Source organism: Aquarana catesbeiana, linkage group LG01 (assembly GCF_042186555.1).
Source record: "Aquarana catesbeiana isolate 2022-GZ linkage group LG01, ASM4218655v1, whole genome shotgun sequence".
NCBI lineage: Eukaryota > Metazoa > Chordata > Amphibia > Anura > Ranidae > Aquarana > Aquarana catesbeiana.
The window spans coordinates 329624894-329638443 of NC_133324.1; the positions used below are offsets into that span (position 1 = coordinate 329624894).

Genomic DNA, 13550 nt, shown 5'->3' on the forward strand with positions numbered 1-13550 from the left:
GGAGATGTATGGTGAAGGAGATGGAGATGTAAAGTGGAGGAGATGTTGATGTACAGTGGAGGAGAGCGGATTGTAAAGTGGAGGAGAGGGAGATGTAAAGTGGAGAAGAGAGAGATGTAAAGTGGAGGAGAGGGAGATGTAAAGTAGAGGAGAGGGAGACGTACAGTGGAGGAGAGGGAGATGTAAAGTGGAGGAGATGGAGATGTACAGTGGAGGAGATAAAGATGTAAAGTGGAGGAGATGGAGATGTACAGTGGAGGAGATGGAGATGTACAGTGGAGGAGATGGAGATGTACGGTGGAAGAGATGGAGATGTAAAGTGGAGGAGATGGAGATGTAAAGTGGAGGAGATAGAGATGTAAAGTGGAGGAGATGGAGATGTACGGTGGAGGAGATGGAGATGTACAGTGGAGGAGATGGAGATGTAAATTGGAGGAGAGGGAGATGTAAAGTGGAGGAGAGGGAGATGTACAGTGGAGGAGATGGAGATGTACAGTGGAGAAGATGGAGATGTACAGTGGAGGAGATGGAGATGTAAAGTGGAGAAGATGGAGATGTACAGTGGAGGAGATGGAGATGTAGAGTGGAGAAGATGGAGATGTACAGTGGAGAAGATGGAGATGTACGGTGGAGATGAAGATGTAAAGTGGAGGAGATGTCAATATACAGTGGAGGAGAGCGAGATGTAAAGTGGAGGAGAGGGAGCTGTACGGTGGAGGAGATGGAGATGTACAGTGGAGGAGATGGAGATGTACGGTGGAGGAGATGGAGGATGGAGATGTACGGTGGAGGAGATGGAGATGTAAAGTGGAGGAGATGGAGATGTAAAGTGGAGGAGATGGAGATGTACGGTAGAGGAGATGGAGATGTAGGGTGGAGGAGATAGAGATGTACGGTGGAGGAGATGGAGATGTAAATTGGAGGAGAGGGAGATGTAAAGTGGAGGAGATGGAGATGTAAAGTGGAGGAGAGGGAGTTGTAAAGTGGAGGAGATGGAGATGTACAGTGGAGGAGACGGGGATGTAAAGTGGAGGAGACGGAGATGTAAAGTGGAGGAGACGGAGATGTAAAGTGGAGGAGACGGAGATGTACTGTGGAGGAGACGGAGATGTACAGTGGAGAAGATGGAGATGTACAGTGGAGAAGATGGAGATGTACAGTGGAGAAGATGGAGATGTACTGTGGAGGAGATGGAGATGTAAAGTGGAGGAGATGGAGATGTACAGTGGAGGAGATGGAGATGTACAGTGGAGAAGATGGAGATGTACAGTGGAGAAGATGGAGATGTACAGTGGAGGAGATGGAGATGTAAAGTGGAGGAGATGGAGATGTACAGTGGAGAAGATGGAGATGTACAGTGGAGGAGAGGGAGATGTACAGTGGAGGAGATGGAGATGTACGGTGGAGGAGATGGAGATGTAAAGTGGAGGAGATGGAGATGTACAGTGGAGAAGATGGAGATGTACAGTGGAGGAGATGGAGATGTACAGTGGAGAAGATGGAGATGTACAGTGGAGGCGATGGAGATGTAAAGTGGAGAAGATGGAGATGTACAGTGGAGGAGATGGAGATGTACGGTGGAAGAGATGGAGATGTAAAGTGGAGGAGATGGAGATGTAAAGTGGAGGAGATGGAGATGTATGGTGGAGGAGATGGAGATGTAAATTGGAGGAGAGGGAGATGTAAAGTGGAGAAGATGGAGATGTACAGTGGAGGAGATGGAGATGTAAAGTGGAGGAGATGGAGATGTACAGTGGAGAAGATGGAGATGTACAGTGGAGGAGATGGAGATGTAAAGTGGAGGAGATGGAGATGTAAAGTGGAGAAGATGGAGATGTACAGTGGAGGAGATGGAGATGTAAAGTGGAGAAGATGGAGATGTAAAGTGGAGAAGATGGAGATGTAAAGTGGAGAAGATGGAGATGTACAGTGGAGGAGATGGAGATGTACAGTGGAGGAGATGGAGATGTACAGTGAAGAAGATGGAGATGTACAGTAGAGGAGATGGAGATGTACAGTGGAGGAGATGGAGATGTAGAGTGGAGGAGATGGAGATGTACAGTAGAGGATATGGAGATGTACAGTGGAGGAGATGGAGATGTAGAGTGGAGGAGATGGAGATGTACAGTAGAGGAGATGGAGATGTAGAGTGGAGGAGATGGAGATGTAGAGTGGAGGAGATGGAGATGTAAAGTGGAGAAGATGGAGATGTAAAGTGGAGGAGATGGAGATGTACAGTGGAGGAGATGGAGATGTAGAGTGGAGGAGATGGAGATGTACAGTGGAGGAGATGGAGATGTACAGTGGAGGAGATGGAGATGTAAAGTGGAGGAGATGGAGATGTAGAGTGGAGGAGATGGAGATGTACACAGTGGAGGAGAAGGAGATGTAGAGTGGAGAAAATGGAGATGTACAGTGGAGGAGATGGAGATGTACAGTGGAGGAGATGGAGATGTAAAGTGGAGGAGATGGAGATGTAGAGTGGAGGAGATGGAGATGTAGAGTGGAGGAGATGGAGATGTAGAGTGGAGGAGATGGAGATGTACGGTGGAGAAGATGGAGATGTAAAGTGGAGAAGATGGAGATGTAGAGTGGAGGAGATGGAGATGTAGAGTGGAGGAGATGGAGATGTAGAGTGGAGAAGATGGAGATGTACGGTGGAGAAGATGGAGATGTAAAGTGGAGAAGATGGAGATGTAGAGTGGAGGAGATGGAGATGTAGAGTGGAGGAGATGAAGATGTAGAGTGGAGAAGATGGAGATGTACGGTGGAGAAGATGAAGATATAAAGTGGAGAAGATGGAGATGTAGAGTGGAGGAGATGGAGATGTAGAGTGGAGGAGATGGAGATGTAGAGTGGAGAAGATGGAGATGTAAAGTGGAGAAGATGGAGATGTAAAGTGGAGGAGATGGAGATGTAGAGTGGAGAAGATGGAGATGTAGAGTGGAGGAGATGGAGATGTAGAGTGGAGAAGATGGAGATGTACAGTGGAGGAGATGGAGATGTACAGTGGAGGAGATGGAGATGTAAAGTGGAGAAGATGGAGATGTAGAGTGGAGGAGATGGAGATGTACAGTGGAGGAGATGGAGATGTAAAGTGGAGAAGATGGAGATGTAGAGTGGAGGAGATGGAGATGTAGAGTGGAGGAGATGGAGATGTAGAGTGGAGGAGATGGAGATGTAGTGTGGAGGAGATGGAGATGTAGAGTGGAGGAGATGGAGATGTAAAGTGGAGAAGATGGAGATGTAGAGTGGAGGAGATGGAGATGTACAGTGGAGGAGATGGAGATGTAAAGTGGAGAAGATGGAGATGTAGAGTGGAGGAGATGGAGATGTACAGTGGAGGAGATGGAGATGTAAAGTGGAGAAGATGGAGATGTAAAGTGGAGAAGATGGAGATGTAGAGTGGAGGAGATGGAGATGTGGAGTGGAGGAGATGGAGATGTGGAGTGGAGGAGATGGAGATGTACAGTGGAGGAGATGGAGATGTAAAGTGGAGAAGATGGAGATGTAGAGTGGAGGAGATGGAGATGTAAAGTGGAGAAGATGGAGATGTAGAGTGGAGGAGATGGAGATGTAAAGTGGAGAAGATGGAGATGTAGAGTGGAGGAGATGGAGATGTAAAGTGGAGAAGATGGAGATGTAGAGTGGAGGAGATGGAGATGTACGGTGGAGGAGATGGAGATGTAAAGTGGAGAAGATGGAGATGTAGAGTGGAGGAGATGGAGATGTAAAGTGGAGAAGATGGAGATGTAGAGTGGAGGAGATGGAGATGTACGGTGGAGGAGATGGAGATGTAAAGTGGAGAAGATGGAGATGTAGAGTGGAGGAGATGGAGATGTAAAGTGGAGAAGATGGAGATGTAGAGTGGAGGAGATGGAGATGTAGAGTGGAGGAGATGGAGATGTACAGTGGAGAAGATGGAGATGTAGAGTGGAGGAGATGGAGATGTAGAGTGGAGGAGATGGAGATGTAGAGTGGAGGAGATGGAGATGTAAAGTGGAGAAGATGGAGATGTAGAGTGGAGGAGATGGAGATGTAAAGTGGAGAAGATGGAGATGTAGAGTGGAGGAGATGGAGATGTAAAGTGGAGAAGATGGAGATGTAGAGTGGAGGAGATGGAGATGTACGGTGGAGGAGATGGAGATGTAAAGTGGAGAAGATGGAGATGTAGAGTGGAGGAGATGGAGATGTAAAGTGGAGAAGATGGAGATGTAGAGTGGAGGAGATGGAGATGTATGGTGGAGGAGATGGAGATGTAAAGTGGAGAAGATGGAGATGTACAGTGGAGGAGATAGAGATGTAAAGTGGAGAAGATGGAGATGTAGAGTGGAGGAGATGGAGATGTAGAGTGGAGGAGATGGATATGTACAGTGGAGGAGATGGAGATGTACGGTGGAGGAGATGGAGATGTAAAGTGGAGAAGATGGAGATGTAGAGTGGAGGAGATGGAGATGTAGAGTGGAGGAGATGGACATGTAGAGTGGAGGAGATGGAGATGTAGAGTGGAGGAGATGGAGATGTAGTGTGGAGGAGATGGAGATGTAGAGTGGAGGAGATGGAGATGTAAAGTGGAGAAGATGGAGATGTAGAGTGGAGGAGATGGAGATGTACAGTGGAGGAGATGGAGATGTAAAGTGGAGAAGATGGAGATGTAAAGTGGAGAAGATGGAGATGTAGAGTGGAGGAGATGGAGATGTAAAGTGGAGAAGATGGAGATGTAGAGTGGAGGAGATGGAGATGTACAGTGGAGGAGATGGAGATGTAAAGTGGAGAAGATGGAGATGTAAAGTGGAGAAGATGGAGATGTAGAGTGGAGGAGATGGAGATGTGGAGTGGAGGAGATGGAGATGTGGAGTGGAGGAGATGGAGATGTACAGTGGAGGAGATGGAGATGTAAAGTGGAGAAGATGGAGATGTAGAGTGGAGGAGATGGAGATGTAAAGTGGAGAAGATGGAGATGTAGAGTGGAGGAGATGGAGATGTAAAGTGGAGAAGATGGAGATGTAGAGTGGAGGAGATGGAGATGTAAAGTGGAGAAGATGGAGATGTAGAGTGGAGGAGATGGAGATGTACGGTGGAGGAGATGGAGATGTAAAGTGGAGAAGATGGAGATGTAGAGTGGAGGAGATGGAGATGTAAAGTGGAGAAGATGGAGATGTAGAGTGGAGGAGATGGAGATGTACGGTGGAGGAGATGGAGATGTAAAGTGGAGAAGATGGAGATGTAGAGTGGAGGAGATGGAGATGTAAAGTGGAGAAGATGGAGATGTAGAGTGGAGGAAATGGAGATGTAGAGTGGAGGAGATGGAGATGTACAGTGGAGAAGATGGAGATGTAGAGTGGAGGAGATGGAGATGTAGAGTGGAGGAGATGGAGATGTAGAGTGGAGGAGATGGAGATGTAAAGTGGAGAAGATGGAGATGTAGAGTGGAGGAGATGGAGATGTAAAGTGGAGAAGATGGAGATGTAGAGTGGAGGAGATGGAGATGTAAAGTGGAGAAGATGGAGATGTAGAGTGGAGGAGATGGAGATGTAGAGTGGAGGAGATGGAGATGTACGGTGGAGGAGATGGAGATGTAAAGTGGAGAAGATGGAGATGTAGAGTGGAGGAGATGGAGATGTAAAGTGGAGAAGATGGAGATGTAGAGTGGAGGAGATGGAGATGTATGGTGGAGGAGATGGAGATGTAAAGTGGAGAAGATGGAGATGTACAGTGGAGGAGATGGAGATGTAAAGTGGAGAAGATGGAGATGTAGAGTGGAGGAGATGGAGATGTAGAGTGGAGGAGATGGATATGTACAGTGGAGGAGATGGAGTTGTACGGTGGAGGAGATGGAGATGTAAAGTGGAGAAGATGGAGATGTAGAGTGGAGGAGATGGAGATGTAAAGTGGAGAAGATGGAGATGTAGAGTGGAGGAGATGGAGATGTAAAGTGGAGAAGATGGAGATGTAGAGTGGAGGAGATGGAGATGTACAGTGGAGAAGATGGAGATGTAGAGTGGAGAAGATGGAGATGTAGAGTGGAGGAGATGGAGATGTAGAGTGGAGGAGATGGAGATGTAAAGTGGAGAAGATGGAGATGTAAAGTGGAGGAGATGGAGATGTACAGTGGAGGAGATGGAGATGTACAGTGGAGAAGATGGAGATGTAAAGTGGAGGAGATGGAGATGTACAGTGGAGGAGATGGAGATGTACAGTGGAGAAGATGGAGATGTAAAGTGGAGGAGATGGAGATGTACAGTGGAGGAGATGGAGATGTACAGTGGAGAAGATGGAGATGTAAAGTGGAGGAGATGGATATGTACAGTGGAGGAGATGGAGATGTACAGTGGAGAAGATGGAGATGTAAAGTGGAGAAGATGGAGATGTAGAGTGGAGGAGATGGAGATGTACGGTGGAGGAGATGGAGATGTAAAGTGGAGAAGATGGAGATGTACAGTGGAGGAGATGGAGATGTAAAGTGGAGAAGATGGAGATGTAGAGTGGAGGAGATGGAGATGTAGAGTGGAGGAGATGGATATGTACAGTGGAGGAGATGGAGATGTACGGTGGAGGAGATGGAGATGTAAAGTGGAGAAGATGGAGATGTAGAGTGGAGGAGATGGAGATGTAGAGTGGAGGAGATGGAGATGTAGAGTGGAGGAGATGGAGATGTAGTGTGGAGGAGATGGAGATGTAGAGTGGAGGAGATGGAGATGTAAAGTGGAGAAGATGGAGATGTAGAGTGGAGGAGATGGAGATGTACAGTGGAGGAGATGGAGATGTAAAGTGGAGAAGATGGAGATGTAGAGTGGAGGAGATGGAGATGTACAGTGGAGGAGATGGAGATGTAAAGTGGAGAAGATGGAGATGTAAAGTGGAGAAGATGGAGATGTAGAGTGGAGGAGATGGAGATGTGGAGTGGAGGAGATGGAGATGTGGAGTGGAGGAGATGGAGATGTACAGTGGAGGAGATGGAGATGTAAAGTGGAGAAGATGGAGATGTAGAGTGGAGGAGATGGAGATGTAAAGTGGAGAAGATGGAGATGTAGAGTGGAGGAGATGGAGATGTAAAGTGGAGAAGATGGAGATGTAGAGTGGAGGAGATGGAGATGTAAAGTGGAGAAGATGGAGATGTAGAGTGGAGGAGATGGAGATGTACGGTGGAGGAGATGGAGATGTAAAGTGGAGAAGATGGAGATGTAGAGTGGAGGAGATGGAGATGTAAAGTGGAGAAGATGGAGATGTAGAGTGGAGGAGATGGAGATGTACGGTGGAGGAGATGGAGATGTAAAGTGGAGAAGATGGAGATGTAGAGTGGAGGAGATGGAGATGTAAAGTGGAGAAGATGGAGATGTAGAGTGGAGGAGATGGAGATGTAGAGTGGAGGAGATGGAGATGTACAGTGGAGAAGATGGAGATGTAGAGTGGAGGAGATGGAGATGTAGAGTGGAGGAGATGGAGATGTAGAGTGGAGGAGATGGAGATGTAAAGTGGAGAAGATGGAGATGTAGAGTGGAGGAGATGGAGATGTAAAGTGGAGAAGATGGAGATGTAGAGTGGAGGAGATGGAGATGTAAAGTGGAGAAGATGGAGATGTAGAGTGGAGGAGATGGAGATGTAGAGTGGAGGAGATGGAGATGTACGGTGGAGGAGATGGAGATGTAAAGTGGAGAAGATGGAGATGTAGAGTGGAGGAGATGGAGATGTAAAGTGGAGAAGATGGAGATGTAGAGTGGAGGAGATGGAGATGTATGGTGGAGGAGATGGAGATGTAAAGTGGAGAAGATGGAGATGTACAGTGGAGGAGATGGAGATGTAAAGTGGAGAAGATGGAGATGTAGAGTGGAGGAGATGGAGATGTAGAGTGGAGGAGATGGATATGTACAGTGGAGGAGATGGAGATGTACGGTGGAGGAGATGGAGATGTAAAGTGGAGAAGATGGAGATGTAGAGTGGAGGAGATGGAGATGTAAAGTGGAGAAGATGGAAATGTAGAGTGGAGGAGATGGAGATGTAAAGTGGAGAAGATGGAGATGTAGAGTGGAGGAGATGGAGATGTACAGTGGAGAAGATGGAGATGTAGAGTGGAGAAGATGGAGATGTAGAGTGGAGGAGATGGAGATGTAGAGTGGAGGAGATGGAGATGTAAAGTGGAGAAGATGGAGATGTAAAGTGGAGGAGATGGAGATGTACAGTGGAGGAGATGGAGATGTACAGTGGAGAAGATGGAGATGTAAAGTGGAGGAGATGGAGATGTACAGTGGAGGAGATGGAGATGTACAGTGGAGAAGATGGAGATGTAAAGTGGAGGAGATGGAGATGTACAGTGGAGGAGATGGAGATGTACAGTGGAGAAGATGGAGATGTAAAGTGGAGGAGATGGATATGTACAGTGGAGGAGATGGAGATGTACAGTGGAGAAGATGGAGATGTAAAGTGGAGAAGATGGAGATGTAGAGTGGAGGAGATGGAGATGTACGGTGGAGGAGATGGAGATGTAAAGTGGAGAAGATGGAGATGTACAGTGGAGGAGATGGAGATGTAAAGTGGAGAAGATGGAGATGTAGAGTGGAGGAGATGGAGATGTAGAGTGGAGGAGATGGATATGTACAGTGGAGGAGATGGAGATGTACGGTGGAGGAGATGGAGATGTAAAGTGGAGAAGATGGAGATGTAGAGTGGAGGAGATGGAGATGTAAAGTGGAGAAGATGGAGATGTAGAGTGGAGGAGATGGAGATGTAGAGTGGAGGAGATGGAGATGTACAGTGGAGAAGATGGAGATGTAGAGTGGAGGAGATGGAGATGTAGAGTGGAGGAGATGGAGATGTAGAGTGGAGGAGATGGAGATGTAAAGTGGAGAAGATGGAGATGTAGAGTGGAGGAGATGGAGATGTAAAGTGGAGAAGATGGAGATGTAGAGTGGAGGAGATGGAGATGTAAAGTGGAGAAGATGGAGATGTAGAGTGGAGGAGATGGAGATGTACGGTGGAGGAGATGGAGATGTAAAGTGGAGAAGATGGAGATGTAGAGTGGAGGAGATGGAGATGTAAAGTGGAGAAGATGGAGATGTAGAGTAGAGGAGATGGAGATGTACGGTGGAGGAGATGGAGATGTAAAGTGGAGAAGATGGAGATGTACAGTGGAGGAGATGGAGATGTAAAGTGGAGAAGATGGAGATGTAGAGTGGAGGAGATGGAGATGTAGAGTGGAGGAGATGGATATGTACAGTGGAGGAGATGGAGATGTACGGTGGAGGAGATGGAGATGTAAAGTGGAGAAGATGGAGATGTAGAGTGGAGGAGATGGAGATGTAAAGTGGAGGAGATGGAGATGTAGAGTGGAGGAGATGGAGATGTAAAGTGGAGAAGATGGAGATGTAGAGTGGAGGAGATGGAGATGTAAAGTGGAGGAGATGGAGATGTAGAGTGGAGGAGATGGAGATGTACAGTGGAGGAGATGGAGATGTAAAGTGGAGAAGATGGAGATGTACAGTGGAGAAGATGGAGATGTAGAGTGGAGGAGATGGAGATGTAGAGTGGAGGAGATGGAGATGTAGAGTGGAGGAGATGGAGATGTAAAGTGGAGAAGATGGAGATGTAAAGTGGAGGAGATGGAGATGTACAGTGGAGGAGATGGAGATGTACAGTGGAGAAGATGGAGATGTAAAGTGGAGGAGATGGATATGTACAGTGGAGGAGATGGAGATGTACGGTGGAGGAGATGGAGATGTAAAGTGGAGAAGATGGAGATGTAGAGTGGAGGAAATGGAGATGTAGAGTGGAGGAGATGGAGATGTAAAGTGGAGAAGATGGAGATGTAGAGTGGAGGAGATGGAGATGTACAGTGGAGGAGATGGAGATGTACAATGATGGATGAATATGACAGTGATGACAATGATCCTGGAGACATCCGGGCACTGCAGATCACTATCAGACATGCCAGTATGGGGCTCATGAGGCTGGTTAGAAGACAAATTGTTGCTGCCCATAGCAACCAATCAGCTGTCAGCAGGCATCTGTAAACTGCAAAGGTGATTGGATGTCATGGGCATGTTAGCACACATAAGCCTGGGTAGTATCAGTGAGGAGCCTTGTCCTGGGAGTGAGGGGTGACCTGTAGCACACACACATATGATATGATATGATAGCTCTCATGTATCCCTTCCTCAGCACACACAGCACTGCCAGAACCGAGCATGTGACGGAAACACACGATTCCCTGAAGGAAGGAACCGCAGTAGTTCTAATTGAAAGCAGAGCGATCGTTGGAGGAGGACAGACACAAAGGAAGGGCGAGGGGGTTGCGGGAAGGGAGAGAGTATGGCGGGGAGGGAGCAGAGTGGATGGGCTCACCATGTCTTGTTGTGGTCGGATATGGAGTCACATAGCGATGCGGCTTTCCTGTAGAAGTCTCCTGGTGACAGTGCTGGACAGAGTGTGAGAATGTCCTCGCAGCATCTCCTCCTCTCCCTCCGATCACACTGGGGGACCTGTTAGGGGGTTTAGCTCTAGCACAGCACCCCTCCTTCTCCCTCTCTCAGCTCTGATTTGTTCCTTCTCCTGCCTTTATACTACCTTACTTCTTTCCAATATGACACTTTTCCCACACTTTCCACTAGTGCTTTCTCCTTCTAGTCACCTTCTGTGTTCACCTTCTTCTATCCTCATCTCTTATATCCCCATCTCTTCTATCCCCATCCTCTTCTCCACACTCACTTTATTCCTTCCACTATTCCATGTCCCTCTCCTCTCTGTCTTCTCTCCTCTCCTCCTCACTTTTCTACCCCCTGGATCTCACTAAGTGCAAGTCTTCCTCCCCAAGTGTCAGATGGAAAGATTCCTATTTTCTCAAAGGTGGAAAGAACAATCCTTCCTTTGTTTTCTATGCCTGGGGGTCACATGCATAGACTGCACTGGAGCCACCTATCCTGGATTCACTCTTCTATTCAATGTAGAGAGATGCTGTTGTCTGGGTCCTTCTGGATAGTCTTCTGTTCTCTTGACACCGATCACCCCACACTGACACCGATCACCCCACACTGTGCCCACACTGACACTGATCACCCCACACTGACACTGATCACCCCACACTGACACTGATCACCCCACACTGTGCCCACACTGACACTGATCACCCCACACTGACACCGATCACCCCACACTGTGCCCACACTGACACCAATCACCCCACACTGTGCCCACACTGACACTGATCACCCCACACTGACACTGATCACCCCACACTGTGCCCACACTGACACTGATCACCCCACACTGACACTGATCACCCCACACTGTGCCCACACCGACACTGATCACCCCACACTGACACTGATCACCCCACACTGACACTTATCACCCCACACTGACACTGATCACCCCACACTGACACTTATCACCCCACACTGACTCTGATCACCCCACACTGACTCTGATCACCCCACACTGACTCTGATCACCCCACACTGACTCTGATCACCCCACACTCACACTGAACACCCCACACTAACACTGATGAATCTGCAGTTAGCTCCTGGAAATGAAAAGTCCACACTGAGCTCCTGACACTAATCACACCACACTGACACTTATTAATCCACATAGTGACATTGAATCCACAGTAACACTGATGAATTCAAACCGACACTAATTAATCCACACTGACGAAGCTACATTGACAATGATCAGTCCACGCTGACAATGATGAATTCATACTGACACTGACGAATCAACAGTGATGTTGATTAGACCACATTGACACTGATAAGTCCACACTGAGTTCTACATATAGCTCCTGACACAGCTCCACACAGATACTGAGGAGTCCACCCTTAGGTCATGTAACTGAAAAGTCCACACTAAGCACCTCTTGATCCTGATAAGTCCACACTGAGTTCCTTCTAATAAGTCCACACTGAGCTCCTTCTAATAAGTCCACGCTGAGTTCCTTCTAATGAGTCCACACTGAGCTCCTTCTAATGAGTCCACACTGAGCTCCTTCTAATAAGTCCACACTGAGCTCCTTCTAATAAGTTTGCACTGAGCTCCTCCTTATGAGTCCACACTTAGCTCCTCCTGATAACTCCACACTCATAAGTCCACACTGAGCTACTCCATATAAGTCCACACTTGTAAGTCAAAACTGATTTTCTCCTGATAAGTCCACATAGAGCTTCTCCTGATAAGTCCACACAGAGCTTCTCCTGATAAGTCCACACAGAGCTTCTCCTGATAAGTCCACACAGAGCTTCTTCTGATAAGTCCACACAGAGCTTCTTCTGATAAGTCCACACTGAGCTCCTGATAAGTCCAAACGTATAAATCCACTATGAGCTCCTACTGATAAGTTCAAACATATTAGTCCAGATGGAGCTCCTTCTAATAAGTCCAATCTGAGTTTCTCCTAATAAGTCTACACTTATAAGTTCACACTGATTTCCTTCTGATAAGTCCACACTGAGTTCCTTCTAATAAGTCCACACTGAGTTTCTCCTTATAAGTCCACACTGATTTCCTTCTGATAAGTCCACACTGAGTTCCTTCTAATAAGTCCACACTGAGTTTCTCCTGATAAGTCCACACTGATTTCCTTCTGATAAGTCCACACTGAGTTCCTTCTAATAAGTCCACACTGAGTTTCTCCTGATAAGTCCACACTGAGTTCCTTCTAATAAGTCCACACTGAGTTTCTCCTGATAAGTCCACACTGAGTTTCTCCTGATAAGTCCACACTGAGTTTCTCCTGATAAGTCCACACTGAGTTTCTCCTGATAAGTCCACACTGAGTTTCTCCTGATAAGTCCACACTGAGTTTCTCCTGATAAGTCCACACTGAGTTTCTCCTGATAAGTCCACACTGAGTTTCTCCTGATAAGTCCACACTGAATTTCTCCTGATAAGTCAACACTGAGTTTCTCCTGATAAGTCAACACTCGTTATAAATCCACACTGAGCTTTTCTTGATAAATTCACACTTACAAGTCCACACTGAGCTCCTCTTCATAAGCCCACACTTATAAGTCAATACTGAGTTCTTTCTAACAAGTCCACACTGGGCTCCTCCTGATAAGTCCACACTTATAATTTCACACTAAGCTTTTTCAAAGTGATAAGTCCACACTGACTCTTCCTTATAAGTCCACACTTATCAGTTCATACTGAGTTCTTTTTAATAAGTCCATACTGAGCTCCTCCTGATAAATCCACACTTACAAGTCCACACTGAGCTTCTGCTGATAAATTCACACTTATAGGTTCACACCGAGCTTTTAAAACTGATAAGTTCACACTGAGCTCCTGATCCTGACATGTCCACACTGACACTGAGGAGTTTACACTGAGCAGCTCTCTCCAGACTGCAGAGCCAGCCCAGCTGCTGTGTGTAAACTTGGTCAGCCCTGAACTGCAGCCAGAAGCTCCCTCTGGCTTCCTGTACTGATGGCTAAACAGACTGGACCTCCCCTAAGCCGACTGTGTGATGTGCTGCCTAGCTGAATTACAATGCCTCTACTAAAGCTCATATTGAATTACCAAAATAAAGTCATTCTGGTTTGTCACTTTCACCT

At 47.0% G+C, this 13550-nt stretch overlaps 1 protein-coding gene across 2 annotated transcripts in view; it reads right to left on the reverse strand.

Moving 5' to 3' along the window:
• ARHGEF40 (Rho guanine nucleotide exchange factor 40) overlaps nt 1-13345 on the reverse strand; it is a 151382-nt gene extending 138037 nt beyond the window's left edge. The window contains exon 1 of one of the 2 annotated variants that reach the window (XM_073631216.1): nt 10339-13345. In XM_073631216.1, coding sequence (XP_073487317.1) covers nt 10339-10341 — 3 coding nt within the window. In that variant the 5' untranslated portion in view covers nt 10342-13345. The remainder of the gene's footprint in view (nt 1-10338) is intronic. The other variant, XM_073631206.1, reaches the window with a different exon arrangement.
• Between the last annotated feature and the right edge of the window lie 205 nt (nt 13346-13550).